We start from the raw sequence: 26,834 nt of genomic DNA on the forward strand, positions 1-26,834 counted from the left end.
CTTTGCAGAGGCCATTTCAGTCAGTGTCAGACCAATCAATCATGTAACTTGAGCTCCTTCTTTTCATGGAAAAGTAGAGAAATGTGCTGTCAAGTTTCTTCTGCACACCGGTGAGAGAGAGGGAAAACATGGCAGCTTTCAAACGGTTTCCTACATGATGTCATTTTAAAGAACATCTTTCTTCTTTCCCTAGCAGTGACCTTCTGATCCAGAATTTACGGTGTTAGGGCCTGATGCTGTGAACTTCTGAGCTCCCTCAATTCCTAATTAATCTAGTGGGACTGAGAATGCTCAGCATCTTGCATGTTCAGGCCCTCAATGACTGCTTTTTAAAAAGTCTTTTTACATAATATTGCCATGGTATTTAAAGCATCACTCTGCTCCGAACAGTGACTCCATAAAATGGCAGGAGGGAGTCCTCTGTTCATTGCCTTTCAGTGACGCCCATAAAAAACCTACTCAGTTTACAAGTAGACAGATTTTTTTCCCTAAGGCCTGAGCTACATATGTTTTTTATGCTGGTTTAATTATCTCAGGGTATATGCAATTATTTTGGTTAAAAAAAGTCATAATGGTACAATCCCTAGTCTGGATGCAGTTTTATATCAGTAGAATGGTGCTTTACAGCTGACTCTCCTTCCCATACAGGCTTAGCTGTAATGTCATGCAGCACCTTTATACCCACGTAACTGCATCTACGCTAGTGAGGATGTAGTTTCAGCCGTACCAGTACAGTTAAAGCAGTACTCCCTGTGCGTGAAGACAAGCTCTAATTGACAAGCCTGCAAACTCACCCTAGAACCTGAGAATCCCACCTCATGTGCCACTGCCAGAAAAAATGTTTGGAGGCCAAATTAGGCCTTCAGTTATACATGTGCTGCCTTTCACGCACATAACAGGTCAGAATTTCACCCTGCAACTGGAACCTTTTTTTAATCATTTTCTTTTTTTTTTTTTATGATGATTAGTGAGCGAGGCGAGAATCCAGTTCCCTTTCCTACAGTTGTGCTGACTCTGGTGGTAGCAGGAGCAAACAGTAGTAAAACTTGTATTTGTCACTGAAATCAGCATATGTGATTGTGAACACCCAAAGGGCACAGAAGTGTTGAGTAAGGAGGTGCCTAGTCGCACTTCAGAGTAGATCTGCACTTCACATGCGTTTTGGAGAAGAAACTCGTCCACATTTGACTCTTCTTCCTAACTTCCATATAGGGCACGTCAACACTACAAAATGAAGTCGACCTAAGTTATGTTGACATACAACCCCTGCAGTAATTACATCACTTTTCCATGTCCACACTATGCTCCTCGTGTTGGTGGTGCACGTCCTCCCCAGGAGCACCTGCACCGATTTGTCAGGGTGGGGAATTGTGGGATGGCTTCTGAAAGGCAGCAACAGTTGATATAAGCAATGCAGGGCCTGCACTGATACTGCATCAACCGAGCTGCATCAGGCTGAGCGCTTCACTTCTCACAGCAGGGGAGGTATTAAGTCGGTGTAGCGGGCAAGTTACATCGTCAGGAGCGCCATTTTAGTATAGACACTTACAGAGCTAAGGCCATGAAAGCTGCCTTATGTCAACCTAACTGTAGTCTACACCAAGCCTTGGGCTTTGTTATTCTACATCCTCTATCCCCATACTGCTGGTCATTCCCCCCGCTTTGATGGCTACGTAAACGGTTAATCACCCACTAAATGACTGATAGGCTCATGGTGCTGGGTTAGGATGGGCTCTGTTTTCAAGGCATAAGCATAAATGCTATATAGCAATCATTAGGCTGGATCCTGGTGCCATTCAAGTCAATGGCATAAGTGCCATTGACTTCAATGGAACAGGATAAGGGCTAAGCCTTTTCTCCTTTATCTCTAGGGTTTGCTGCTGCTACCGTCACTGCAGGCAAGAGGCACCTCTGCCAAGGGATTAAAATTGAACAACTTGCACAGCGAGCAAGAGATTTTTGTTTTGCTGCATGACATACTTTTCCCTAACACAGAGGATTAAGAATGAGTTAACAGTTGCCCCCTAAATTGGTCTCATGAGGTCTCCTCTCTGAATGACTGTTTAACATCAGCTGAAGAGGAAATCATTCTTTCATCTGTCTACCTGTTCACATAAATAAGCCCACGGCTCCTGTTCCTGACTCCTCCTGGAAGGATTATGCAGGAGGTAATGATCTAAAGTTTATCACCTCAGGGCTTTATTTCCTGGCTGCCATTCATATGTAAATGATTCTGACTCCTCTGTTTGAACATGATAAAGTTCTCCAAACAGACGCTTCTTAGTGAGGCAGCAGAATCTACCCACCCACACAGGCTCAGGAAATGCCAATGCTTATAAATAAGGCTACAATTTTGGCAAATTTTTAGTAAATTTCACAGTACAGGTGTGCAAAAGAATGAAGTGTCATGGAAAGATCACCAAATAATGTAGTTTTTGCTACATCACCATACAGAAGACTATTGGGGGTGCTGAAGGTGAGACCCTCTGAGGAAGAGAAAATTTGGCAAGCAAGCCCACTCTGCATTCACCCTGCAGCAGCAGGTCGTATCTCATGGAACGGGACCCATTGCACACGAACATGCACACAGAGTGTTGCACACGAACATGCAGTGCCTCTCAGGTATGGCCCATCCACCCTTTCACAGATGGAGATGGCGGGGCAGATGAGCCAAACACGAATGGTGCTGTGACCCAGTGCACCAGGTCACCATGCCACTCAGTTTGGGGGCCTAATCAAATGCATATTTACAGCCATTTCCAAGATGTCACAGACTTTATTCAAATTCATGATTTCTGTGACAAAACCGTAGCCCTACTTATAAATAAGATTAATAGATTCAGAGGTTTAAGGCCAGAATGGACAACTATGATCATCTAATCTGATTTTCCTGCATAAGACAAACCATAACATTTCAACCATTATCCCTGGTCGCGGAGGGAGTTATTCTTCCCTATTATGTATATTAAAGCTCACAGGGCCAGACTGTGGCCATAAGCCATTTTGCTTATGTCCAGAGAATGGCACAATGTCACTGGGTATATCACAAAATATGATCTTTTACACCATGCAACATGAGTTCTCCTACTCACCATCAAACCCTTACAAAACAGTGGTTCAGTGTTCTACAGCAATTGCTCACTATGTTGTTGGAGCACCACTGGGAGTGCTTGGGACCACTAGTGCATATAGCTTATGTGAAGGCAGCTCTGCTGGCTGGTTGTGTCTTTATATATAAGGGTGGGTGTGATAGAGGTAAGATGGGAAGTACTCCCATCAACCACTGATCTGTCTTTATAACATAGGTCATGAAGGACAGTGGTTTTACATGGTCTCTTACCAGATTTTCATTTGTGAGGCGTGCAATTTCTTGCTGGATGCCAAATTCCACCTGGGCCTCTGGTGGTAGCTGTAGGGTCTGGAAAAATGCCTGCTGCTGTTTCTCCATCTCTTCTCTCAGGGTCTCCATCTGGGTTTTCAGAGTTTCCACCTCCTCTTCATGCTCTCTCCTCTGATCCTGAAGCTGGGCTTCCAGGAGCCTGAGAAGAGGAAGAGTGAAGGGATCATTATGATAATCTCTTCTGATCTTCTGTATTACACTGGCCAAAGTACCCTAGAAACTTCTGCATCAAGCCCATGATTTCTGTTTGTGCTCTAGCATATCTTTTAGAAAGACACCCAGCCATGGTTTAGATTCAAGTGATGGGAAAACGCTACAAAGATTTGTGTAGTTTTGTGGGGAGGGAGACAGTTTGGTGCTAATGCCCTGGTCCACCACTCACTGAAGTTAACTGAAGAACACCCATTCACTTCAGTGGGAACTGGATCAAGGTCTTGGTTACACTTCTCCTACAAAGCAATGGTAAAGTGTTTAGTTACTGTACTGTACATCCTTTCCTGAGAAACCCAAATATCTAAAGATACTTTAAAATAACTAGATAAAAGACAGCCAAGTATGAATTAGTTAAGACTTAAGCCTAGATTTAAACAATCACCAGTGATTTCAGGCATTTCCATTTTTGGATGCCCAATCTGAAACATCTTAAAGCAGCTTGATTTTCAGACAGTGGATATGAAGCAGTTTCAGGAAATCAGGCTCCTTTCAGTTGGCTTCAGCTTTGCCCCAAACCCTCAGATACCCCAAACCACTAGTCACTTCTGAAAAAGTAGGCTTAGCTTTATGTGGAAAATATCACACTGACTCAGATACAACAGAAAGACTGCAAGACGTTTCCATTTTCCATTTATTTTTTATTCTTTTCTAAGTCATCTTGAAGAATAACAAGTTAAATAAACCCCTTAGAAAGTGCACCAAAGGAAAACTGAAACTGTGGCCAGGGGGTGGGGGCCTTTAATCACAAAAGGAGAAGAATTCCATGTGGATGCACAGCGTGTAGTTCTATGCAGTGATAAATTAAAGCACAAGCTGTACTTTCAGTAAAATGGACCTTATGAGCCATTTTTGTGCATTTCTCTCTCCTTTTCCTCCCACACACCTTCCTAATTCAAATGGAAGAACAATTCGTCACGTAAAGGTTACTGCCCTCCTGAATGCGACTGCACTGCTGGGTGTACTGATAAACAATGTTTGGCAAGTTAATTTATTTTTAAGGGTACCAATTATAGTGTACCAAATGGAAATCTCTCCCTTAGTGCTTTTAAGTATTCCAATAGGATCTAAACAAGATTACAAATGCTAGCAAAGTGGTTCCAACAAGACTTAACGGTTTGAACAAGGGACTGAAAGTTACGAAGTCCAAAGCCTTAGCTCTGTTTCTGCCACTGATTTCCTGTGTGGTCTTCAGCAAGGTACTTAAGCATACGCATGAAGTCTGCACATGAGTCATCTCACTAAAGTCAAGAGAACTATGTTTGTGCTTAAATGTAGGCATGTGCCTATGTACTCTGCTGAATCAGGGGCTTAATTAGGGCAGGTCAAAAAGGTCTTCTATCTAAATTGTGCTTCAACAGAAAATAGGGTTTTCAACAAGCCAAAGTCTTCTGGGTTTGTGTGTGTGCAAAGTGTCTACTTTCCATGGAAAATGTTGTCTTTTTGATTTTCCGCTGAAAACTTGTTCTGTTCAGAGGAATCCAACATCCTCCCCATTTTCTGCATTTGTACACACACACACACATATACTTTATAGCTGTCAGACAGAGAAAATAATGAACCTGACCTCACTGAAATGTTGTCAGAAGTTAATATTGTGTTGGGCTTGGAAGGTGCAAAACCTTCCACTATGCAAAAAAGCACAAGTATTTTCATGATGCAGCTTCATATGGGATCAAGTTAGATCTTAACCAAACATACAGACAAACGTGGTCCTCTTGTATTTGCTTTTCTGAGGAATGTAGGCAGCCAATCATCCCAGTCGTATTTTTCATATTATTCTCGAAAGAGCTGCTGCCCTTCCTTCGATTGCTTTAAAATTGACACTACATTTTAATAAATATTACTACTGCTTCCCCCAATAGCGCTTTTCATCAGATGATTTCACTTTACAAACACTGATGGAGAGGCTCACAACACCTCTCTGTCAGGCAGATAAGTATTAGCATCCTTGTATTACAGAAGGATGAAGTGAGATGGAAGAAAGATTAGCATGCAATTATCAGAAGTTCTGAGCACTCCAAATAGTATCAGAATTGGGAATAGGCTAGTGGGAATTGGGACTCCTAGATTCTACTTTAACCATTATTCATCCTCCTAAAAGGTGATTAGTTTGGAGAGGTTATTACAGATGCAGTGTCCTTGCACGGGGGACACTGAAATTGCAGGAATCACCTACGATGTTTCCCTCTGATATAGTCATCCACAAAACAGGAGTGCATTGGAATGAGTGTCGGAGGTAGTAATAATTCTCCTTCTGGCCAGGGCCGCCCAGAGGATTCAGGGGGCCTGGGGCAAAGCGGGGAAGCTGTGGAACTTGTACTCACCTGGCGGTGGTCTGGGTCTTCGGCAGCATTTCAGCAGTGGGGGGCCCTTCAGTTGCTCTGCATCTTCAGCAGTACTGAAGGGCCCCCCGCCACTGAAATGCTGGCTGAAGACATGGACTGCCACCAGGCCAGGGCTCGCAGGCCCTCTGGGGGGCCCGGACCAAATTGCCCCACTTGCTCCCCACCCCAGCGTCCCTCCTTCTGGCACACTTCGAGACACTGGATTAAGCAGAACAGGAGTAATCCAGGTGAATTTGAGCATGCACAGAGGACAAAGAAAAGAGTCATCCTTTCTTACATGTTCATGAACAGAGCACTTTAATACACTTTTACATAAGGAGAAGTGCAGTCAGAGCTAAAGGGACCATAATTATGACACTTGGAGAGAAACCCTGACTCCACTTAATTCAGTGGAAGTTATGCCAATGACTTCAATGGAGCCAGGAGTTTGTTCATAAAATACCATTGTTCCTCCCCATCAAATATAAATATCTCTAAAACACATTGGGTCTAATCCAAAAAGGTGTTGAGCACTTCCAGTACCCACAGATAGGGTAAGGTTTCCCAGCACCTCTGGGGATCAGGTTCATGGACACAGTTTTAGTGTGGTACACAGTGATACATGCTTGCAGTAATGTTGCCAAACTGCATCCCGACCCAATCTTTAGTTGGTTGCTGTATTCCTAGAGACTGGCCTGAGTGCCAAGGTTTGACTCAGGACCACAATTTCCTGAAACCTTACAAAGGTTCCATCTCCCCCTCAAAGTTATGGTGGTTCAGCTTGGGTTAGCCCCACCTCCAGTTCCTATTGTAAAGGACAGCGAGGCAGAGAGAGTACATATGAGCATATGGAAGAAGTAGGGGAAAGGAAAGAGGAAGAAGAAAAAAGCATTTGACCTGGCAACTTGCTTTAGACCCTGATAGGCCAAGCCGAGCTCTCCATCTTCATTGAGATAACCCCAGTCCTCAGTCTTGCTAGAAATAAAGGGCAGAGAAAAGGGAAACAAGAGGACAGGAAAGAAAGGCAAAAGGTCAATTGCAACAGAATGGGGAAAAGTAAGGAGTCCTCATTACACTCAGGCAAACTCTTAAAAAACAGAACAGAACCGTCATTAAGCTCTCTTCCCTTTGGCATGACTACTAAACTGTACATTAAGAGCCCGTCTCTATTCCGTGGTCAGAATCCTCTTCCTATCCCTGTAATATCACAGGCAAGTGGTTGTGCCCCCTTCCATGGTGGTACAATAGCCACTGTCAGACTCTGCACTCCTCTACCCCTGTCACAGGTGGAGCCACTGTTGCCAGCTCACATGATTTTATGATGTCTTGTGTGATATTTGCTGTTTTACTTCCAGATCCAGCGTCTGGAGAATCTTAGCTTTCATGTTTATAAGTGGTTAGCCTACATGGAGAAAAGCTGGGAAGTCTGAGCCAAATGAACTCAAAAGGCTCAAAAACCAGAAGACACATTAAAAGAAGCTAACATTTACTATCTATTAAAATCTCATGATTTGGGGGGTGGGCATAACTCATCATTTTTAATGTTTGGGGTTGGCAATACTGGACTCTCAAAGTGATTGACTGAGGTAAGTAAGCAATATCATCCCTTTTCATGCAGAAAAGTGAAGCGACTTGCCCAAGATCACAGATTGAGTCAGAGGGAGAACCAGGAGTAAAACCCAAAGTCTTCTGACTCCCAAACCTGTGCTCAAGCCACTAAACAGTGTGGCCTGTCATGGTAGCAAACTGTGACGTTGCCAACACTGGCTTGTGACAGTCAATGTACAGCTCAGACAGGGGGGAGCTGTAAAAAAGGATAATCTATTGTCACACAAGCATCATAGTAATGGAGAAGAAGAGTGTGGTAGTTTGCCAAAGCCTATATATTTCTAATTTGGATGAGTGGGGCCATCAGTCTCTATGGAAAAGATTTTATGGATTCCTTTTCCTGGTGGATATGGATATTATCAATCTGGAGGTAAAAGGGGAGGATAAATAGCAGAATTAAAGAGTTAGGAAAGACGGAACGAGGAAAGAGAGAAAGAGCACAAGTTTTGCTGTCCAGCTGAGCCACTGCACACTGTTCCTTCAGTCAATGGCCGTGCCCCATACATGGAAGCCTAAAGGGGCAATACTATGTCCAGCAGTCCTGATTGAGGATGCGGGGAAGGAAGGTCATTTGTGTTCATAGCAAAAGTCCTGGGAAGAAAAGGGACAAAACAATGGAAGGTAAAAACAATCCAAAGAAAGTCATCAGCTGTGGTCTATTGCGAGCCCTCTTTATAGCTTGGATTTTACTAAGGCTTTCGACACGGTTTCACATGTCATGCTCCTAAGTGAAGTGTGGCTTAGGTGAAATTACTCAAGGACTGGAGAAGGGCAAGCATAGTACCTATCTTTAAAAAGAGGACCCTAGGAATTACAGACCAGTCAGCCTAACTTCGATACCTGGAAAGATACTGGAACAAATTATTAAACAATCAGTTCATAAGCATGTAGAGGATTATATGGAATTTTCTTCGTTGAGAGGGTTACTGGCCTAGTGAATAGTGGGGAAGCAGTAGACATGATATATCTTGATTTTAATACGCCTTTGGACACAGTTCCACATGACACTCTAATAAGCAAAGAGGGAAATATAGTCTAGAGGAAATTACTATAAGGTGGGTCCACAACTGGGTGAAAAGCTGTACTCAGTAGTTATCAATAGTTTGCTGTCAAACTGGGAAAGCATATCTTAAAGTCCCACAAGGGTCAGTCATGGGTCTGATACTAGTCAATATTTTCCTTAAAATATTGGATAATGGGGTGGAGAGTATGCTTATACAATTTGCAGATGACACTAAGATGGGAGGGGTTGCAAGCACTTTGGAGGACAGAATTAGAATTAAAAAGGACCTTGACAAATGGGAGAATTGGTCTGAATTCCACAAGATGAAATTCAGTGAAGACAAGTGCAAAATATTTCTCTCAGGAAGGAAATATCAAATGTACAACTACATTTGTACCACTGAAAAGGATCCAGGGGTTACAGGGGATGATAAATTGAATATAAGTCAACAGTGTGATGCAGTTGCGAAAAAGGCTAATATCTTCCTAGGGCGTATTAACAGGAGTGTCATATGTAAAATATGGGAGGTAACTGCCCACTCAACTTGGCACTGGTGAGCCTCAGCTGGACTATTGTATCCAGTTTTGGGCACCATACATTTTAGAAAAGATGTGGATAAATGGGAGAGAGTCCAAAGGAGAGCCACAAAAAAAAAAAGAAGGTTTAGAAAACCTGACCAATCAGGAAAAGTTAAAAAACCCTTGGGGATGTACAGTCTTGAAAAAAGAAGACTGAGAAAGAACCTCCTAACAGTATTTAAATATGTCAAGGGTTGTCACAAAGAGGATGGTGATCCATTGTTCTCCACGTCCACTGAAGGAAGGACAAGAAGTAATGGGCTTATTGGCAGCAGAGAGAGAGTTAGGGTAGGTATTAGAAAAAATTTTCTAACTATAAGGGTAGTTAAGATCTGGGACAGGCTTCCAAGAGAGGTTATGGAATCCCCATCGTTGAAGGTTTTTAAGAAGAGGTTGTACAAACACCTGTCAAGGATGGCGTAGGTTTATTTGGTCCTGCCTCAGTGTAGGGGGCTGGACTTGATGACTTCTCAAGCTCCCTTCCAGGCCTACATTTCTATGATTCACTAGAGTGCTATGGGGGCATGCATTCATACATACTCACTCACTGTCTTCCGGTACAGGCATAACTTAGGCCCTGTGGTCTTGATTTCTCCTCTCACTCAGACCTGTTTTACAGTGGTGTAACTATTAGCTTCACTGGAGTTACTTTTGATGTACACCACTATAAGATTTTGATCCTCTTCCCATTGGAGTCTGGCCAATTACTTCAATGGAGGGGTTAGACCTTTTGTGAGGTAAGAATCAGGGTTGTGTTTCAGCAAAGAATCAGGTTTGTGTTTCAGTTGGTTCATGCTGGCAAACTGAAGCAATAGAAAATGCTCAAGACACTGGTTGTTCACTTTTCTCCGTACATTCTGGCCCAGCTGCATTTTAGTTACTTTACTAATATTGGTCTAAACCCCATTTCAATGCAAGAGACTCAGCTGGCAGAGGAACAACAATCATGATGGATCAGAGCATTCAAAAAAAAATCTAACCTCTTGGAGCACTATCTGCTTTGGTGCAGTGCTGGCCAGAATCGAAGAAACTTACTACTACTGTATTATCTTATGCTTTTGAGCCATATATTCAGCGGGAGTAAATCAACATAGCTGCATTGAGATGAATGGAGCTCTGCTGACTTACTTTAAGCAGGCGATCTGGCCCTCTGAATTTGAGAACCTAGTCAGTTTCACTTTACTCCTCTTTCCCCTTCCTGGCAGTGAAGCTGAAGGGGATCTCAAAATCTAAAGCAATATTTCCCACAACTTGAAATCTTTAATCTAGTCAGTTTCATTTTGCTGTCAGCCAGACCGAGACAAAAATGAAGATAGAGGACACCAAGAAAGGGAAGAGAAGCCAGAAAAATAAGGGGAACAACCATCATAATGAGAGAATGCAGTAGAGATCGAGAGGAAATGGCTTTGAGAGCACAGAAAGCACATAGGAAAGAGGGTCCACTACTAACAAATGAAAGGAATTTTTCCGCACTGAAAGTAGTAATATTTTTATTGGAACCTCGCAAATATCAATCTTCATTTTTTTTTAAAAGCACAGGGCAGATATGACCCAGCTCTCGGGTCTGATGTACATCCACATCAATTCCTCTATCGGCAAAGCAGCATGAAGGGTTTCAGATACATCATTCCCACTGGCTCTAGCGGGTCTAGCACCGGGACAAGATTCTAGTCTGAGTACTTGACCTGGGTTGTAGCTGCAGCGTTTGCTACAAGCTCACTGTGTGACCTTGGATGGTTCAACCCTCTGTGCCTCAATGTCTCCATCTCTAATACGGGGGAACGTAATTATCTATCCCTGCATACCTCTGAGATCTTCAGATGAAAAGTGCAATATAAAAGGAAAAGGTCTCGTCACCACTAGAAAAGGTTTGCCCATATAGCTATACCAGTAAACTCTCCCAGTGGAAATACAGTTTATACTGGCAAAAGAGTTGTTATTCTTAAACCAGTTTCTCCGAACAGAATTCACCATACTGGTAAAAGACTGTTTTGCCGTATAACTGTCTACACTAGGGCTTTTGTTGACGTACGTTACAGGTGCAATTTTTCACTCTCCTGATGCTGCAATGCTGCCAAAACCTGTAAGTCTAGACTAGGTCTCAATTCTTTCCCATTCTCCAGTATGTTGGAAATTACTGGTCTTCTGCATGAGATTTCTCCCCTTCTTTAAGTGAGGAAAGCAAGAAGTGGGATTGTGATTAACCAAGCCTAGGCAGGTAAGGGTCCGATGGTCCTTTTATGGTGTTTTACGTTCTCCCATTCTTACTTCAAAGGAGGAGTGTCTTTTCAAATCTGCTGAGAATCAAAAACACTGAAGATATGAAAGGATTATTTAGTCTTTTCCTCTCTCCCTCTGCTTATACAGGATTGCCCTGTACAATATATCCTTCACTTCTGTGTCCAATCCAATTTTAAAATGACTCAGTTACTAGCACTTCCACTGCTTCCTTTGGGAGACCATCCTACAGTGTGATAGATCTCACTATTAGGAACACTCTCTTGATAGCCTCATTTTCCTTTGCTGAATCTCACCCTTTCTATGCTTACTTAAATCACTCAAAACAATTTATTTCCCATCTTTGCATTTACATCCTATCAATTCCTCTACTCTGTTAGAACAGCCCCTTTTAGTCACTAAGGAAAGCTGTACGTGCCAAGTTCTTTCAGTCTTTCCTCAAAACCATCCCTTGAGTCCCTGAATCTTTTTATTGTTACTTTTCTCTGCATTCCCTCTAATTCACCCATATCATTCTAGATAAAAGGTGCCCAGAAGTTGCGTTGTAGAAGCTGTGCATTAGTAGTCTTTTCTTAATTATTGAAAAAAGCAATCAGTTTTAATGATAAAATGAAGAGAGCTCATATAACTTTAAATGAGGTGTCTGGACATTTTACAAATGAATAAAATGAATTTGTAATCTGGCCAAGAAACATTTGTTATAACATGATTCATGTCACTTCAGTTCCAAAGTGAGTTTGAAGGTCTTTAAAAAAGGAAAATAAAATTCACTTGACGGTTTGACTTTCAAAGAAAAGTGAACCACTAAAGAGAGACATTCTGTGCTATATAAAACGCTGTAGCAGGAGCCACTCAGCTGCGAGGAAAAGCCCTATCTTTTAACTGTAAGTGATTTCCTTTCTGTAGGTAACTCTCAAAAGGGGTGGGAGGGATGGGAGTCAGATGTATCACTCCCAAATGGAAACCACACACAAAGTGTGAGTCTACTCTGCAAAGTGACGTTGGGGAAATGGCATCATGGAGCCCATGGTTATCCTCTCTCTCTGATTTCCAGATCAATTTTGCTCAGTTTACAAGAAAAATGATCCCTCGCCCCCCCCCCCCCAACAGCTCTCTATAGTCAGCCTTGGATATGACAGTCAAGCACCTGAATTGCACATCAGTCATCTAATACACCTGAGCTGAGTCAGGTTTCTTGCTGATGAAGCAGGACTATATCAGTAAATAACCCAGCCTGACTTTCAGCACCAGCTTGAGTTTGGAAAGCTGGCTGAAAAAAACATCCAAGCCTTTTTTTTTTTAAACCTGTAAATTGAATAATTTGAGCTGGAGTCATTGAGAGAACATCCAACCCCAAGATATTGTTTCTACAGATTCACTCTTCAAAGGAGTTAATTTTCTATGTGCACAGAGATTTTACACCTAAAATTGGTGGGAGCATTAAAAGCTACTTATTTCCTTTTAGCCTAGTTGATAAGCCTTAAACACAATTACATGAGTCTATCATCCCACCTGCCACCCCCAGTTACAAGGTATTTCTTGTTGTTGCAGAAGGAGTATAGAAAGGGAATGTCTACATATGCATATTACCATGAATGCTCTTCCATCTCACAGCTAATTCACAGCAATGCTATGTCTGAACTCTAGAAGTGAAGCACAGGTTAGATACACGGGCCAGTGTTCAGAGTTGTTTTCTATGTGCTCTGCTTTCAAGCCATACATGAAGTCAACTCATGGAAGAATATCTGGATTCTTCAGACCTATGGCAAATATTTTCTAAACTTTAGTGTCTAAAGTTAGTTTTCTCAATCCATATTTAGGTGCCTAGACAAAACTGGCCTTTATTCTCAGCTCCATCACTGTCCCTGCAAGCTTAGGTCCTTGGCACCGTTAAGCATAGACTGCCTTTATTTAGGTGCTTATATATAAATTTAAAACCGTAACTGTGGTGGACATCTATCACTTTGAAAATTTTGGTGTATATTGTCTTACTGTGACTTCTTCCAGAGGTGAAACAGCTAGCTGAGTTATAACGTTTATTTGACTGACCTGGGTCAATTTTTTGTTTTAAATACTGTTTTACCACCATGCTTGTGGCTAGAGGCTCAGTACTGAGATGTCCATTTAAAGATTGACAAACAAATAAATGATTGCCTTCACTGTTTATTAATTATTATTTGCATACTACTAACAGGAGAATTCTGACTGGATGGTGATTTTTTCCAGTTGATGTTCTCGCAAGACAAAAATCCTTCCCTCTTCCTGTTTCTATTTTTTATCCATATTAAAATGTGATCAGTTATGAAATCAACTCAAAGGGGTGCTATTATCTTAAGAGAAAACTGCTTTGGGAATGATAGGCAATAAGCATTTAGTCTGGATTCATCGGTATGGTATTGACTCAAAACCACTGAGAGTTCCTTCACCCAGAAGTTCAGATTGAGTGATTCATTAAAAAGTCAATAGGACCACTCTTCTTTAATTAAGCAGATTAGTTAGTTAACATTTACACCACACTCATTTGTCAAAGTGCAGTGTAAACACTGCCATCTTCTCTGAATAAAATCTGAAAGGAATTTTGAAACATCAAACTCACAAACTTCACTTAGTTCAGCTCCAACTAGGACCGTTTTCAGTGGTGCAGATGAAAGGTGCCAGCCCTGCTCCACTGAGCAGAGAATTTCTCTTCTTGCCCATGTGGTGTATTTAGATAGTATTGTTACCATTTGTTTTGTGTGTACTGGACCTTTAAATGGAGAGAAATTCCCCTCTCAGATTTTATGAATTTCTTTTCCTGGTGGAAAAGGAAAGCGCTTTCATCTGCCAGAGGTTTACAAACTAGCTAGGTATACTATTTTATTAGAAACCATTAGTCAAACTCTGCAACAGTTAGGTCTCATGAATATACTGGGTAAATGAAAATTTGCAATGGGAAAAAAAAACCCTATTCCTGTCAGATAACCAGGTAGAGACAAGCAAATATTCAATTTCCTTGCAGTAAAATAAACGTTTAATTCACTTATTAACTTGTCTCTTCACAAGGTATTATCTATATATTTTATGTACTCCTGGATAGTTGCACAAAGTGAATTTCTCAATAACAGTATAAACTCTATTTAGTTATTAATATTATTATTATAAAGGAAGATAAATTCAGAGTATGAACTATCACTATAGGAAATCTGTAATCAAAGAGGATTCTTGGCTCAGAGTTTAGATACAAAAATAGCAAATAATGTGGGTGATGCCTGAGACTGCATAGATGTGTACATTAGCTCATTTCACTGGAACAGACTTTTTGCCTCTAGGGAAATGGGATAGGCATTCTCCTAACATCTGACTTCCCAGCATGACATTAAGAGTGTTCTGAAACGACTCCCTCATAATTCTTCTCCAAAATAGAAGCCGGATTCTACTCTTGCTGCTATATAAGGGCTGGATTTAAGATTTTTATATTTAAAATCTCTCAGTCCTTCACCTCCATGGGCTTCCATACTGCAGGAGTGCACTGCCCAGCTTCTGCAGTATGGAAGCCCATGTAGTGGGGGCAACTCGGCTTAGGTGGGCATTAATTTTTCTCTCTGCAACCTTTGGTTGTTCCACCTGCCTGGTGCTTCCCCTCCTTCAGCGAGCAGCGGACCCAATCCTCTGAGCTTTGGATCCTACTCTCAACTTCACAGCTCTTTCTCTCTGTAACAGGCCCAACCCAGACTCCGAAAGCCAGCAGTGCCCCACCATTCAGATCTTACTTCAGATCTGAATCTCTGCTTCATGGCCTAAGCCCACCTTGGCTGTAAAGATCAATGAAGATGCACTTACCGATTTGTCTGACACACCCCATGGTAGGCCTCAATTGCATCCTCTGCATCGACATGCTTGTCGCTGTTTGGCCAGCTAGTATACGTGTTGATGTTTGAGTCCTAAATTCACATGCAGAACAACATCATCACCATCATGAAATCCCTTGGGTCTCATTCAAGTCTTTCAAACTCTGAATGCTAAGAGCGTGTTTAATAGCCTTGCCTGGAGGGCCTATTCTGGGCCTATTGCCTTATGTGGACAAGGGAGGAGCCTGTGGGGTTCATGCAGGTGAGAGTGGGCCTCAGTAACGACGACAGATCGAGGGGGCACACTGTCGGTTTGCAGATGAGATAGTTTGAGATCATGGTCTGAAGCATGGAAGGTGCAAAAACCTTGAGAAAATGAAGTGGAAATTTAAAACTCCAAATGCTGGAGAGGGGGGATTTTTATACATAACAGACTTGCTTTACACAGAAGCAGGAAAAAAATTCCAGAGGCCAAGTTTGGCTCTTGATTACCCAGGTGTAAATGGAGTTACTTTTGCTTTATATCCACGTGCACAAGAGCAAAACCTGGCCTAAAACCTGGTTTCCTGTCATCTTCCCCCTTCCAAATGTTACACAAGATCACAGGGGAAGTTTCAGATAACCACCTACGGTCACCTATAATTTACCAAAGCACAAGCATCATCTTTCATGAAATCAGGACAGGTAATGAATAGTCAGTGATAGGAGCAGAAAGGAAAGGAACAAGACTTCCCCTTTTAATTACCATATTTTTGCCAGTGTCTTTTTGCTGGGCTGCCTTTATAATCTGTGCCCTTAGGATAAGCACCTCCTCTTTCCGCACTTCCAGTTCCTCATTGGCTGATTTAAGCTGGTTTAATAAGAGGGTATAACTGTCCTGGACATCACTGGATGAGTTGTTTTGGGTCACCCGGTCTACAATAGTCTCCCTCAGCTCATTCAGTTCATTTTTCAGTTTCTTGTTCTCCGATTCCAATTCTTGCCTCTGTAAAATACCAAACCATTATCTAGTTCATCCAAAGCGTCCAGAGCATTCGTACAACTGCCTCATTTATTTATGTTCTGCCTTTAATGTAACTCAATTACAGAAGAATACAACTAAAAAAAACAACTAGTGCTGATATCAGGGTTGCTACCAGTCCAGCCACGTGCATTTCAAAAACTATTTTTGCTGTCTCCCTTACTTCAAGTAATCAGAGACCCTTTGCAATTTACCAGTAGCTGCTACCGTGTAATTGATATCCATGACAGCCAGTTAGAATGCTCCCATTTTGCTTAAGAGAGTTAAACAAAGGAAGAGCAGATCCCACAAAGTGTCACTTTCAATCTGCATGAACATGAAGAAGTTCCTCTAGGAGTGTCATAACTAGATAGGTAAGGTAAGGGTTAAGTTTCTTCTACCTGGAAAGGGTAACCAAACACCTGACCAGAGGACCAATCAGAGAACTGGATTGTTTATATTCAGGGGTGTGCGGCTGGGATTTGCATAATGGACTATTCAGGGGGTCTTATGTTTGTTTTTGCTTTGGTGGGCACACACCACTGTTCTTCTTTCGTACTTCTCTCTCTAGTGTCTTACTTTAACATCTTGTATGACTCCTTGGAGCGTCATGTTCTGCTTTTGTGGTTTTGGGTTGGGTCGTATTTACTGTATTGTTCTTTTGTTGTGGTGGCGTATTGTTGGCGCTTTTGTAATAGGACTGTTTCTTTATTATTTCTTTACGCACTGAGCCATGTATTGTCGTTTCTTAATGCAAGTCGATTGGTTTTATATTTTCTTTTCTTTTTTTGTAGATAAGTTTTTTTGTTAACCTTGTGACAGTTCTTTTCCTTCGGGAGGCGGGAACAGCCAGGCGTGGGGCTATTTTCTATTTGGGTCTCGAGCGGACAAGAGGCTCGGGGGAGAACGGAGATTCTCTGTTTTCTTGTGGTACGTTTTTCCTCGTTCCTGGGGCAAGGGGCTGCGGTGGCAGAGGCCGCTGTGGGTATTTTTGATCTCATTGTCCTGAGGAGCCAAAGTGGTTTTTCTGTTTCACCCGGGTTGACGCGAGGCAAGCCTGAGAGTAGTGGGGAGGGGTTTTGTCCTGCTTTTAGATCAGGGATTGGGATCTGGGGTGGTTCCCATCAAGGGAGAGGTTGGGTGGCGACACCAGAGGGAGGGAAGGGGGAATTCGAGCCAATTGATGATTGTGGTTCTTGGTGACATGCCCTGAGAATATCCAAGCTGGTAGTGAGCTTGGGGGAGTTTCAGGTAAGCCCCCAAACTTTGGACGCAAAAGTCCAGGTTTGGGACAGGACCAGACTGGTGGACACTAAAGTCCAGGTCTGGGACTGGACGGCTAGATTACCACAAGGAGACATCTGAACCCAATATTCAGGTACTTCTCCCTTCCCTTCTCTTTTTAATTAAGAAATCAGCACCTGCATGGTGGTGGTCAAAGTGCCAAGGATAAATTTGAATATTTGGAAAAGCCAGCCTCTGGGGACACATTTACTACCCAAAGTTAAGAGCTACAGTTTGGGGTAGTCCTTTAGTAAATCCTGTCTCTCTTTTAAAAATTAACTGCAATTTCCCTCACCTCCCCAACAGTACCCCTTCATCCCCACCACCAAACCAACCAGAAACGCACCCAAGAGTTCAACATGTTTGCTACAAGCAGTTGTAAGATTCCACCCAAGGTAGAGACATGCACTGTTTACACTGCTGCTTCACCATTTTAAATCTCCAGCTGGGTGAGTTACAGCGGTTTGAAAACACAGTAGGATTTATTAATCTAATTTGTAGGAGCTGCCTCCACTGTGCTGTTTGCAGTTAGAGAATTTTCCTTCTTTGACTGCTGTCAGTCCACAGCATTTGAAAGACAGGGTCAGAAATTCACAGGTTTTACCCCAGGTGTTTCTCTTGAATAATGAGACTTTGTTGTACCTATTTTTGCTGAGATGGTTGCAACATTTATTATTTTATTTTTGCTAGGCAGGAAGGGGATGAGGGACAGGGGACTAAAGTTCGAAGGCTAAAGCAACCACCACCCTGCATATGCAAATTCAGCAGTAACCACTTCTGGCAGGTAGCAAGTAAACTGTAGTTTAACCCGTTTACTGGTATCTAGAAAGCACCTGAAACATCTGTTTGCAAAGTTAAGAACCCCCTGAATTAGAAATCTACTAGAGGCAGCATTGTCCATTGGGTACAACAGCAGGCTTGTGAGTCAGGATTAGGGCTGTCAAGCGATTAAAAAAATTAATCGCGATTAATCGTGCTGTTAAACAAGAACAGAATAGAATTTCTTTAAATATTTTTGATTTTTTCTACATTTTCAAATATATTGATTTCAATTACAACACAGAATACAAAGTGTACAATGCTCACTTTCTTTTTGATTAGGAATATCTGCACTGTAAAAAAACAAAAGAAATAGTATTTTTCAATTCACTTAATACAAGTAATGTAGCACAATCTCTATCATGGAAGTTGAACTTACAAATGTAGAATTATGTACAAAAAAAACTACATTCAAAAATAAAACAATATAAAACTTTAGAGCCTACAAGTCCAATCAGTCCTACTTCTTGTTCAGCCAATCACTCAGACAAACAAGCAACAAAGAGTCCTGTGACACCTTATAGACTAACAGATGTAGTCTATAAGGTGCTACAGGACTCTTTGTTGCTTTTTACAGATCCAGACTAACATGGCTACCCCTCTGATATCAGACAAACAAGTTTGTTTACATTTGCAGGAGATAATGCTGCCCGCTTCTTGTTTACACTGTCACCTGAAAGTGAGAATAGGCATTCGCATGGCACTGTTGTAGCCTGCATCACAAGGTATTTACATGCCAGATGCGCTAATGCTTCATGCTTCAACCACTTTTCCAGAGGACATGTGTCCATGCTGATGATAGGTTCTGCTCGATAATGATCCAAAGTAGTGCAAGCTGATGCAGATCACTTGCATCACTTGAGTCTGATTCCACCAGCAGAAGGTTGATGTTCTTTTTTTGGTAGTTCAGGTTCTGTAGTTTCTATGTCGATATGTTGCTCTTTTAAGACTTCTGAAAGCATGCTCCACACCTCGTCCCTCTAAGATTCTTGAAGGCACTTTAGATTCTTCGAGCGAGGATCAAGTGCTGAAGCTATCTTTAGAAATCTCAACACTGGTACCTTCTTTGCGTTTTGCCAAATCTGCAGTGAAAGTGTTCTTAAAACGAACAACATGTGTTGGGTCACCATCCGAGACGGCGATAACATGAAACATGCAGAATGCAGGTAAAACAGAGCAGCAGACATACAATTTTCCCCCCAGGAGTTCTGTCACAAATTAAATTAACACTTTTTTTTTTTTTAACGAGCATCATCAGCATGTACACATGTCCTTTGGAATAGTGGCCGAAGCATGAAGGGTCATACGAATGTTTAACATATCTGCCAAGTAAATACCTGGCAACACAAGCTACAAAAGTGCCATGCGAACCCCTGTTCTCACTTTCAGGTGGACACTGTAAATAAGAAACGGGCAGCATTTTCTTCCATAAATGTAAACAAACATGTTTTTCTTAGCAATCGGCTGAATGGTCTTGTAGACTCCGAAGTTTTACATTGTTTTGTTTTTGAGTGCAGTTATGTAACAAAACAAAACAACACACCTGTATCTGTAAATTGCACTTTCATGATAAAGAGACTGCACTTCAGTACTTGTATGAGGTGAACTGAATAATACTATTTCTTTTGTTTATCATTTTTACAGTGCAAATATTTGTAATAAAAATAATATAAAGTGAGTACTGCACACTTTGTATTGTGTATTCTAATTGAAATCAATATATTTGAAAATGTAGAAAAACATCAAAAAATATTTAATACATTTCAACTGGTATTCTATTGCTTAACAGTGCAATTAAAACTGTGATTAATCATGTGTTTTTTGTTTTGTTTTTGTTTTGAGTTAACTGTGATGAAATCAACAGCCCTAGTCAGGACTCTTGGGTTCTAATCTCTACTTTGAGCTTCACTTGGTGAACGCGGGCAAGTATCTTAACTTCTCTGTGCCTCAGTTTCCTCAGCTGTAAAATTATGTGTATCACCTAGTGACCACCATGGTTATCAATCTTCTGGATTTCTTCTGTCCGGAAAAGTAGGGTAGGAGTGGAAGCACTGAGAAGTCCTTGGGGTGATTTTTTGCTCCTAGCAGAACACAATGCATACTTTCCATTGGTTTAATTGGCTGGGATATTTATTTTCTACCTGGAACTTGAAATATTAAAAGGGCATCGTAGAGATTTTTCTATCAAACATAAGAAATAGAGGAAAGGACAGATTACGGACCACCACCAATGCTAATTTCTGCTTCAGATTCCAGGACTTTTAGAGGGTTGGACCTTACTCAACTCTACTATTGAAATGCCTTTCTAGAGGCTGGGGGTTATTTTGATATATTAGATTAGGTATGGGAACCAGGTTTGCATCTGCAATACATACAAACAAGTCAGAAATCCCTGCTCCCATTGTACATTCTGATCCAAGGACTGATTCATTCAAAGGAAATTTTCTCTCTCTGTGTAATCCTTTGAATGGATCTATGGACTTATTAGAGTATGTAGCTGGAGAAAGGGTTTCCGTCAGCATAATTAAACCATCCCCAAAGATCGACATTAGCTATGTCAGCAGGAGAGCGTCTCCCACCAACATAGCGTTGTCCACGCTGGCACACTTGTCAGTGAAATGTACGTTGGTCTGGGGTGTGTTTTTTCACACCCCGGCTGACAAAAGTTTTACTGACAAAAGTGCTAGTGAAGACATTGCCTAAGTGCAGTATGAGAAGCCTGATCCCTCTGAATTTTAGTGACCCCCAAAACTCAGTCATAACCGGGCTCCTATCATGCTTGGTACAAATGCATTTCCAAGGATTAAAATTTTACTAGGTGATACACATAATTTTACAGCTGAGGAAACTGCTTTGGAGGACAGGGTCAAAATTCAAAATGATCTGGACAAATTGGAGAAATGGTCTGAGGTAAACCGGATGAAGTTCAATAAAGACAAATGCAAAGTGCTCCACTTAGGAAGGAACAATCAGTTTCACACATACAGAATGGGAAGAGACTGTCTAGGAAGGAGTATGGCAGAAAGAGATCTAGGGGTCATAGTGGACCACAAGCTAAATATGAGTCAACAGTGTGATACTGTTGCAAAAAAAGCAAACGTGATTCTGGGATGCATTAACAGGTGTGTTGTAAACAAGACACGAGAAGTCATTCTTCCGCTCTACTCTGCGCTGGTTAGGCCTCAACTGGAGTATTGTGTCCAGTTCTGGGCACCGCATTTCAAGAAAGATGTGGAGAAATTGGAGAGGGTCCAGAGAAGAGCAACAAGAATGATTAAAGGTCTTGAGAACATGACCTATGAAGGAAGGCTGAAAGAATTGGGTTTATTTAGTTTGGAAAAAAGAAGACTGAGAGGGGACATGATAGCAGTTTTCAGGTATCTAAAAGGGTGTCATCAGGAGGAGGGAGAAAACTTGTTCACCTTAGCCTCTAATGATAGAACAAGAAGCAATGGGCTTAAACTGCAGCAAGGGAGATTTAGGTTGGACATTAGGAAAAAGTTCCTAACTGTCAGGGTAGTTAAACACTGGAATAAATTGCCTAGGGAGGTTGTGGAATCTCCATCTCTGGAGATATTTAAGAGTAGATTAGATAAATGTCTATCAGGGATGGTCTAGACAGTATTTGGTCCTGCCATGAAGGCAGGGGACTGGACTCGACCTCTCGAGGTCCCTTCCAGTCCTAGAGTCTATGAATCTATGACTGGACAAACAAAAAAAGGTGCTTAAGTGGCATTCTGCATGCCTGACTCTCTAAAGCAAATTACACGACCAACTCTATGTCTGCTTGATTTCATTTCACCCTGCTGTCCTGCCATCACAATGCCTTGCAGCACAAGTTCTGTCAGTGTCTGTACCAAACTCCTTATAAATCTGTTTAATATTACACATACATGCATGCCCATGATAAATACGTTATTTCCATTTGCATTGTGAATCTATCAAATTTCCCTAGGAGTAAGTGCAATAAAACAAAATAATAATTATCTAAATTCATGTGTTCAAAAAACCCTCTGTGATGGATACACTAGGACAGGGATGGGCAAACTTTTTGGCCTGATGCTGCAGGGGATAGGAGAGGAGGGGGTGGGGCTAGACTCCCCGGCCAGGAGCTCAAGGGCTGGGCAGGAGGGTCCTGTGGGCTGAAGGTGGCCCACGGGCTGCAGTTTGCCCACCTCTGCACTAGGACCTTGCCCACTTAATCCTCACTCCTCGGAAAGAGCCTGAGGGAGAAATTCAGCTTTGTGCAAAGGACCAGCACAAATCCTATGCAGCTTAAGTCTTCAAAATAGGGCTTAAGTGGTGCTTAGGACTTGTGCTGGCCCTTGCCCAGGACTGAATTTACTTGAGTGAACAGGCCTTGTAATGTGCCTGAAGATCAAGCCCAGGCTCTGTTAGTGTGAGGAGAAGCAGCAGCTAATTCTAGAGTCAGGTCTCTTCCACTGACAAACGACACTTATACAAATAACTCTGCCAATAAAATCTGGGGACAGTCAAGTAGAAATCCAGCTGATCTCAACTGAGGAATGACACCGTCTGTAAATTACACAAGACTCAAACTGTAAAGGGCTTTACAGGTCAAAAATCAACATCTTGGATTGGCCCTGCCAGCAAATTAGAAGCCAATGTAAACTCTGCTTCATGGTATAATGTGATCCCTGTATGAAATATTACTGAGTAAATAATGGGCAACAGCATTCTGCACCAGCTTGTTTCCTGTTGTCTTCTCTGCTACCGCCCTGTCCAGATGAAGTGCTCTGCAATAATCCAATCTGGAGGTGACCAAAGCCTGGATAAAGGTTGCAAGACTGCGTGCAAAGTGAACAATCACAATCTCTTTGCTAAGTGAAGATGAAAAAAGCAACTCTTGGCTATTACTACTATACAGACATCCAGAATAAACGTACAACCAACACTGTGAACCTGAGGTATCAAAAAAGACAAACCTCAAATAGGCAGATAATCACTGGTGCCATTTCTTCTGGTGCTCTCTCTCTCAACCACCAGAATGACATCAATCTCATTCAGACTGAACCCTCCACCAGCTAGCTGTCTCCATGTCCCGATTTCAGCTAGACATTGGGAAAACTGAGTGAATGAGTTGTCAGTCTGACAACACACATGTGAAGCGGAGTGTCAACAGCATACTGATGACTCTCCCAAATTTCTCACTATCTTCCCGAGCTGTTTCACATTCACCGAACGGAGGGGAGAGTGAAGCTCACAAGATGGATGAACAGTGGTCCTGGCTCCCCAAGAGAGAGAAAAGAATGAAGACACTCATGTACAACTCCTACCTATCTCTGCCCTGGTTTGCAAGTGGGTCAACGAAAGCTCAAGATCAAGGTTATCGAAGGCTGCTGTTAGATCTAAAAAGAATCAGCACAGACATCTGATCTATGTCCATCACTGAAGGTAGATGGTCAACTAATGAAACCAGCCCAAGGGCAAAGCCCAGGTTGTAAAGGATCAGGGAATACACTCGACTCTAAAAGGTGCCAGAGCTGCCCTGCTGCAACCTTCTGAATACTCTTTCCAGCGCAAAGCAACTCGGCAATAACTGGCAAGAAGCATGTGATTTATGAACTAGGTACTACAGGACCTGGGGGTGTAGGGTTTAGCAGGACATTAGAACCAAAAGTGCTATCGTTCCTCCTTGCTGTAGTTTGGCTGAACAAGTCTATTTGCAAAAAAGTGTTAGGGTTCTTCTCCATGTTAGTTTAGCTGTCTGGGAGTGATTGCAAGAGAAAACATTCCCCTCCCCTCCCCCTTACTTAAAATGAGGAATGAGAAAGAGACATGGCCTCTGAGGAGGTGGGTACTAAAAATATAGTCCAGATATTGATTCTGAATGAAAACAGTTTGCCAGTAATGTAATAATGCTAATCTTTTTTCTGTGCTGTGTTGCAGTCGTGCTAGTCCCAGGACAGAAGCAAGACAAGGTGTGTGAGGTAATATCTTTTACTGGACACAACTTCCATGGTGAAAGAGACCAGCTTTCAACTTACACTGAAGAGCGCTGTGTAAGCTTGAAAGCTTGTCCCTCTCACCACATAAGTTGGTTCAATAAAAGATATGACCTCACCCACCTTGTGTCGCTAATATTTTTTCCACTCTTTCTGATCCCTGAAAGAAAAATTCCTCCAACAGATGCACATTAACGATTTATGCACGAGTTTCAGACATCTCAGCCATTAATAATAAGCCTAAGAAGGCAGGAAAAAAGTCTCCTTAAAATGAAGAGTTTTTAAATCTCAAACTGGCATAAAGGAAAAGTAAATCAAATTATGCAATTCTCATGAAGGAAAGAGAGACTATAAATATTTGAGAAATAAAATTATGGGGGAAAACCACTAGAGAAGAGAGAAAGAGCATAGCTCTATTACAACATGGCACCAGCTGTCGAGGGGATGCGATGGGAAAGTAGCACTCAGAACCAACTACGAGTAATGCTTTCTTTGCAAATGGAGCCCTTTTTAGCAGAAAAGATGTGTGCTACGTGCAAAGTTGGGTAAAATGCCAGTGACCTATATTTTTGTTTCTCCAGCTCTTTCAATCTGGAGCTGGTCGCTCCCAGGTCACCCCACCTATGGGAATAAGTAGTACTTTTGCTGCAGGAGTTTATGCTTCCTGTCACGATTTGGTATAAAACTGTTGCTTCTTGCTTTTAGCAGGAACTGTAGCTCTTTTTAGACAGAAATGTCACCAACGCATTAACTGACTGAGATGTTACAAAGCTTGACAGCACAGGGTAGAAGTGTTAGACACCAATTATGACTTTGTAAAATGGGGCGAATGTTTGCTAGTCTTCGGTCAATTCTCAAACTATGACTCAGACAATCAGTAGTCCGTGGACTCCTTCCTTATTGGTCTGCACATATCAAGAAGCAAGAAGTAGAAGATTAGGATGTTGAGAGAGTAGGTGGGTCCAGGAGAGGATTTCTTTTTAAATTAACAGATCTACAGAATTGAAAAGATAGAGAATGATTTTCATAGGTAAAAGCTGCTCCATACAGTTGCCAGCTCACATTTCCATGTTGCTAACCACACAGTGTTTTCCTTTATGCAAACAGAAAAGCAGCAATTGTGTGACATCAATACCAAAACAAAGTTCTAAGGAGCTGCATTTTATTCAGAAGTACGTTGGTTTTAGACTAAACCTTAATTTTTTTTTTTTTTGAAACTAGCGTTACTATCCATACAAACAAAACTGCAGTAAAAGACAGTTATTAAGGCTACCGCGGGAAGAAACTCTAGTTAGAAATTTACAAAATTAAGGTTGCCCACTTGCAACCTGTGCTTGAGTTAAAACAACAGGAGTCTGCAACCTCATGTTAGTTTTGTGACCTCCAAAACAATGGGAGAGATTGACACAGCTTGAACCTGCAAAGTTTGTCCACCCCTAGTTGCAATTTTATTTTGTGATAATAGCTCAAGTAGGTGTATTTAACTAACAACAGTTGGAAGAACTCTGGGGCAGAGATTTGAGGTGCCGGTCATACTTTCATCTTGAGCTTTGCGGATATACTAATAAAGCACAGTAGGTATCTACTGACAACACACTATGTCCAGAGAGTGTAAATGCAGCCCCATTGCTTTAGTCACTGAAAATTGGGCTGGACAAAGCACCAGAGAATGGTACTGTAGGCAGTTGTGTTTATAGAGGGGATAGACAATAGATCTTTTCCACCTCTAATTTCTGTTTCTCTGCTTGAACCTGGGGAGATAATGCAAATGGTACAAATGGGTACTATGTGGTCTCTGTAGCTTAGTGTGTGACTGTCTATGCTTAGTTAATAAACACTTTCTCAGATCTCCTGAGAGTCTTTCCATGTTTGTCCAGGAACTAGGGAGAGGAGAAAGATCCAAAATTTGTTTTTGAATTTTTTTTGACACAACATCTCCAAGGATTAACTAGCTGAGCAGGGTACGCTAAGGAAGAGTTGTACTGAAAATGAGTTTGCACGACAGTCAAAACATGCATAAGCACTCCAACACAAACACAGGGTCTGTCTACACTATGGGATTATTCCGATTTTACAGAAACCGGTTTTTGGAAACAGACTGTATAAAGTGCACGTGGCCACACTAAGCACATTAATTTGGCGGTGTGCGTCCATGTACCGAGGCTAGCGTCGATTTCCAGAGCATTGCACCGTGGGTAGCTATCCCATAGCTCCCGCAGTCTCCCCTGCCCATTGGAATTCTGGGCTGAGATCCCAGTGCATGATGGGGCAAAAACAGTGCCACGGGTGATTCTGGGTAAATGTCGTCGGTCAATCCTCCCTCCGTGAAAGCAATGGCAGACAATCATCTCACGCCCTTTTCCTTGGATTGCCTGGGCAGACGCCATAGCACGGCAACCATGGAGCCTGTTCAACCTTTTTTCACTGTCACCATATGTCTACTGGATGCTGCTGACAGATACAGCAGCATCCCCTTGCCTTTTGGAAGTTAGCAAAGACGGTTATCAGCCCTACTGTACCATCTGCTGCTTTGCAAGGTGGCAATGACAGTTACCAGTCACGCTGTACCGTCTG

General features: G+C 42.0%; 1 protein-coding gene across 2 annotated transcripts in view; it reads right to left on the bottom strand.

Annotated features, from left to right (window-relative positions):
• The window catches only part of MYO5B (myosin VB), a 380,719-nt gene that overhangs the window by 21,065 nt on the left and 332,820 nt on the right, over positions 1-26,834 (bottom strand). The window contains exons 28-31 of one of the 2 annotated variants that reach the window (XM_032768191.2): positions 15,937-16,176; positions 15,184-15,284; positions 6,835-6,912; positions 3,341-3,539 (exon numbers count right to left, since the gene is read on the bottom strand). In XM_032768191.2, coding sequence (XP_032624082.1) covers positions 3,341-3,539; positions 6,835-6,912; positions 15,184-15,284; positions 15,937-16,176 — 618 coding nt within the window. The remainder of the gene's footprint in view (positions 1-3,340; positions 3,540-6,834; positions 6,913-15,183; positions 15,285-15,936; positions 16,177-26,834) is intronic. The other variant, XM_032768192.2, reaches the window with a different exon arrangement.

This window comes from Chelonoidis abingdonii, chromosome 6 (genome assembly GCF_003597395.2).
Source record: "Chelonoidis abingdonii isolate Lonesome George chromosome 6, CheloAbing_2.0, whole genome shotgun sequence".
Lineage (NCBI taxonomy): Eukaryota > Metazoa > Chordata > Testudines > Testudinidae > Chelonoidis > Chelonoidis abingdonii.